The sequence below is a fragment of the Vipera berus genome, assembly GCF_964194415.1.
Source record: "Vipera berus genome assembly, chromosome: 1".
NCBI classification, from domain to species: Eukaryota; Metazoa; Chordata; class Lepidosauria; order Squamata; family Viperidae; genus Vipera; species Vipera berus.
The window spans coordinates 342,817,798-342,823,366 of NC_138202.1; the positions used below are offsets into that span (position 1 = coordinate 342,817,798).

Consider the following 5,569-nt stretch of genomic DNA (forward strand, 5'->3'; position numbering starts at 1 on the left):
TAGAAGATGGGAAAGTATGTGTCGAAATTCTCTTTGCCAAGATGACTATCATAAAAGATAGTCAGTAGCTGTTGGTTATAGTAAATCAGCAATCAGCTGTCAGATATAGTGCTTCTGTTCAACGGCTATGTTGCTTTAAGAGTTGGCACCTTGCCTGGCTCCATCCTTTTCCATGGTGATTGATCCAGTCTTTTTCTTCTCCCCATATAAAGTTTCTGTTAGCAGACTCGGCACTGTATGTGGCTCAAGGTATGAAAATCACATACTCTGCCATCTCCTGTTTCTTCTTTGCTACTTTGCCATTTTAGCCCTGTTGCTTTCGGTACTCTGTGTGCATCTCGCATAGCTTTAGATGATTTCCTATTGAAAAACTTTCTTGACACAATTTTGTGTTGCCTTTGGGGTGAAAGAACCCCAGAAAGACCTAGAACCTTCTCCTAAGGACCCTTTTCCGGGTGATGTAGAACTCTCATATAATATTTCACATGGTGAACTAAAATGCCTAAAGCAAAAAAAAAAGCATCAGGAAGTGGAATATAAGTTGGTCCAGAGATTCTAATGGAGTCTGTACACAATTTTGGAGCCAGATATACATATAAACAGACTGAAGTGCAGTTACGGACTGCTGTTGAGCTTCTAATTGTTGGCTGAAATTCTGCATTTCAGAGAATATTTATAAAGCAGACAATACAAAACATCCCAATTTTCAGCAGTTGCCCTGATTTTCCACATCCTGCAATAATTGGAATGTCAGTTTGACCAAGATAGAAGAAAACTTACTCAGAGAATTCAGGCAAGATGTACAAAATGTTGAGTTCTATGAAGTGCAGAGGCAAACACTTGGAGAAATCCAGGAGATAGAAAGGGAAGATGAGAATCAAAATGACTTGTTCTAGTCAAACGTGGGAGAAGCCAATATGAATGGCCATAGAGGAAGTCTGAATTAAAACTGTGATCTAAGATAACCATCAGATATTTGCTTTCTGATCTCTCCTTTTAAATATTAGTTCATTCATGAAAAGTAGCAGCAATGGTTGCCAAGTAGGTAGGATGCCATGGAGCATACTTAACTGCACGTTGCATGCTCTGTTACTGCTGTGGCAGATCCCCTATGAAAGATGCTGAGGATATGTTTTCGAGGCACCTTAAGTGGTATGCAGCCAAACCCAAACGCTCCATAATTAGGATCAGGTAGGCTCGCTGAGCACTGGGTCCAGGCGTTTTGGCCTGGCTCCCAGTAAAGGATAATACTGGAGTAACGGTTGTTGCTGTCTCCTCCAAAGACATATATCCTGTTCCTCCAGCAGGCAACACCAGGATAAGAGATGGCTATGGGAAGCAATGGGACAGAGATGCTATGATTGGTCGTACCATCTCTGAGCAAGCAAATACAACGCTGGGTGAAGTGACGGATTCCTTGAGCATCCTCTCCAGAGAGCCCACCAACCACAAAGATGTTGTTGCCCAATGTGATGGCACTGGCTTCATAAAATTCTAAGGCTGTGGGGATTTGGGACCAGGCTCCTGATATGCTATCATAAACCAGGAATCCCTTGTGGGGAACTGGCAAGTCAGAGTCACCCATCTCTCCACCAATGAGATATAGTTTGCTCCTGAGCGCTGTGGAAGCAAAATATGATAGTGCAAAGGGAAGGCTAGGGATGGTCATCCATTCTTCTTGCTCCAAGTCATATGTCTCTGCACTTATCAGCGTCCCTGTAGCATCCCAGCCACCAGCAACGTATAGCTTTTTCTTGCATACAAGGAAAGCATGCCAAGCTCGACGTGTAGACATGGAGGGGAGCTGAGACCAACAGCCCCCAAGAGTATCATATACAAGCAGGTTGTCAGAATATGAACCATCTAAATGCTGCCCACCAGCTATGTAGAGTTTATGGCCCATGGAGGTACAACTGGGAGATGTCACTGATTTCAGGTCAGGGAGCTGATCCCATTGATCAATGGAAGGGTCAAAGAAATGCACATGAGAATCCAACTTCTCATCCTCAAAATTCACTTCACTCCATTTTGGGAGACCCACGCACACCATTCCTTCATGATACATGCCATGCCTCAGCCCTCTACTTGCCCACAACCTTTCTTCCACACTAAGCTCCTCCCAAGGGAGACGCACACACTCGTAAAATTCTTCCGTTTGAGCCCGGACCTCAGCAAGTTCCTCTGGGGTCAAGAGGGGAAGGCGAACATAATCCATAAGTGATGCAAACTTTGGGAGACGCTCAGCAAGATTATAGGTGACCCAGCGGCGCACAGCTCTGTACACAATCAGTTCTGAGTCCACGGCCAGGATTTCTGAAGCAATAATGGTAATCAGGATAGTAACATCCAAGTACATAAAAGCAGGAAGCTCTGAGAGATGCTCAAAGTGAAAAGCAATGTAACTTGATGTTGAGTGGAGTAGAGGTCGGTGATTGTGGGAATATGCCAGCGCGTAAAGCTCCAAACAATTCTCCATGGAAATCCTTTCTTTGAGAAATCTATAAAGAGCCAGAAAGGAGACATAATAGACTTTGATAAAAATGAACCTTGCAAACACACACACTGTCTCATTTTGTGTAATTGCTTGTTATATTCTGATTAGATTAGTTTTTATGGTATTTTATTGTATTTCTCTAAGTAATTCTGAAACTTAGAGGGCAGTGCAAATATCGTTTAAATAAAAATGATAAATTAAAAGGAAGGAAAAATTAGGAAAATCTGTAAGAGGCATTGGATGTGATTGATAGAACCTTTAGCAATGGGAACACAGATGCCTACAGATCTTAATGGGAGCAAAACAGTGTGATTTTGTCATGACATAGGGAAAATAGCAATTAAACAGAGTCTGATGGCATCCTGGAGTAGTCAAGCTAGTATTGTCCAGAAATTTTGGGTTTCAGTTCCAGCTAATTTGGCCAACAACACAAAGGATTATATGTATGGTAGCTCAATACTTTCAGAAGTTACCAAAATCCTGGTATTTCTGGACAATGCCCAGAACCAGGGTTTCATGTGGAATTATTTATGTGGGACACATTAGAAACAAGATCTTAAGGACTATAAAAAGTATCACCATCTCCACTGATTTAGATATGTAAGACCTTTCTTCCAATACCTGGTGATAATATCTAGTGCAGAAGTAATCTGAAGTCTACTGGCTGCAGTGAACAGTTCTTCTGCCTCTTCCCCAAGAAGCAGCAATTCCCCAGTGTAGACATAATCCAGGAGGCTTTGGAGGCAAGTGGCAGATAAATCCATAAGCACAATTTCTCCTTCCCGTGATTCCTTGAAGGTGCTGGTGAACATGCGCTGGAAGTAGAGGCTGACAGAAGCTAAGAGTATTCTGAAGGGGAAGCAACCACAAAGAAAGAGAAGGAGACAATGACTGTGGAAAAGTGCACACTCTGCAAGAAAATTGTTCTAGTTTAATTCACTATCTTCAAGAACTCAAAAAGCAGGGTTAAGAAAGACTCAGCAGACAGAGACCTTCTAATTGGTCTAAGTTGCAGGCTACCATAAGCTAGATGGAACAGTAATTGCATTCAGTATAGGCCTTATCTGCTTTACATTCCCCATATAATTCTATTATCATGACTTTTGGTGGGGTCTTTGTAGATAGATCCTCTAACAAATCAGCGAATGATTATCTGGATGTTTTTTGAGTTCCAACTCTTCTAAATATTGCGGCCAGGGTATAACAACAATCAGAATCTATCAACATCTGAAGAGCACAGGGTCTTCATCTTCTTTTCAACATCAACTATGAGTTCCTCCTAAATACATCATGAGTTATTACTTGTGCCAAACATTATTTTACTAGTTATTATTCAAGTGGATTTTAGAAGACTCAACATACTTCAAAGAAGAGAACTTTGAAATTCTCACTGGTGCAATGTGCTATTTTTACATTAAGTAGGAAGTAATTAAAAAGTATATCCAAATAAATATCCCGTCTTTCAATGGTCAACCCTCTTTTTAGTGATCTGCAGTGCTCCCCACTTCCATCTCATTTCCTAAGTTTAGATTAAATTCCAAAGGGGAAAAAAATCACATAGGAACTTCTCTTATTTAGGGTTTTTTTTTCCAGTTTCAGAGACGTGGACAGTTACAGAAGCTTCAAAATAACAGAATGTTGTGTAAGAAATGAACAGCATCAGCAGTAACATATTCCCTTTGACTGCCAAGAGAAGTTTTTAAAAATTCAATCACCTTGAGAATAAGCCAGAAAACCAGAAACAGAAGCTGCAAACAAACTCTTTTGCAGACACTGTACAGGAGATTTTAATTCATTTATGGACAACAGTTTTCTACCTGTGACAGGGGAACTTTCTTCCATCGGCCACCAGGGTGATATCGCAGAGCTGTTGATTCTGGTACAACTCCTTGATTCCTACAGGGGTAGAAGACAGGATGCAACTGACTGGGAGGGATCGAGGAAGGAAAATGTGAGATTGTACTTCCACACATCACAAGACAATGGAGCCAGTTTCATCCAGATATTAATGCGCTAGTGTAGAAACTGGGAGACTGGGTGTGCTAGTCCTGCCTTAGGGATGGAAAGCAAGCTGGGTGACTTTGGGCCAGTCACTCCTCTCAACCCAACTCACTTCACAAAGTTGCTGTTCCGGGGGAAATGGGAGGAGGGAGGAGTATTAGATGTGTTTACCACTTTGAGTTATTTATAAAAAAATAATGAAGGTAGAATATAGATAAATAAGTATATAAGAATATATTCCTGTTGGGAGGGGCCAAGCACTCATGCCATATTCCAGCAAGATTATATTCTGTTCTGAAGAAATACTACCAGTTTGCCAAAAGCCTTAATTTGAAGGAAGACACATCCGGGTTAAGCTTCTGAACTCTATTTTATCTTAGAATAAATGAAGCAATTAAAAAACAAACAAAATCTCAGTATGAGTCTGAAAGATTTCTCTCTCTAAGCTCTGGATTTATGAGAACTTTGGAATATCTAGGACTGGAAGGAACAGCTTTCTAGCAAATATCAAGGTCTTGCTAACCAGTAATTACCAGTAATTATAGTTACTGATAGTAAAATAGTTCAGTACCGGAGTCCTATAAACAGCTTGGATTCTTCAGTTTGGTTGCTAAGCAAACAGACTGAATATCCAAGAGATACAAATGTGCGTGTAGAATCACATTTTATACATTGACCAGTAAGGAAGCTCATCACTTTTGCCAACACTTGAAAATATTTTACCCTGAGGGATGCAATGGAAGCAGTCAGAAATGATCCAACCTTACCCTGCCCAATGGAGTGCCTCAGGAAGGAGTCCTGACTTGAAGTCTCATCTAACAGCATCTCTTTATCCATCAGAAGGTCTGTAGCATTAGTCATTGTCCATCTAAAGATATAGCATATTAGGTGCTGCTACTGAGTTTAACAAAGCAGGAGGGGAGATGGTTGGGAAGGGAAAATAATGCTATCATTTTAATATGTTCACACAGAGATCCTTTACATCACCTCTAAAAAAGGTGACCTTTTAAAAGTGAAGATATATAAAGCCAGGTACCATCTGCTGCTTTCTGGAAAGGATTCTCTAAATATTCT

At 40.8% G+C, this 5,569-nt stretch overlaps 1 protein-coding gene across 1 annotated transcript; it reads right to left on the bottom strand.

The window, feature by feature from the left end:
- Window positions 1–1,066: 1,066 nt before the first annotated feature.
- Window positions 1,067–5,356, bottom strand: LOC308659495 (kelch-like protein 36; the record flags this gene model as incomplete). Its single annotated transcript, XM_081313134.1, has 4 exons — window positions 1,067–2,498; window positions 3,116–3,343; window positions 4,312–4,390; window positions 5,263–5,356. 4 exons carry the CDS (start codon window positions 5,354–5,356, stop codon window positions 1,067–1,069), a joined length of 1,833 nt encoding a protein of 610 aa, XP_081169260.1.
- Between the last annotated feature and the right edge of the window lie 213 nt (window positions 5,357–5,569).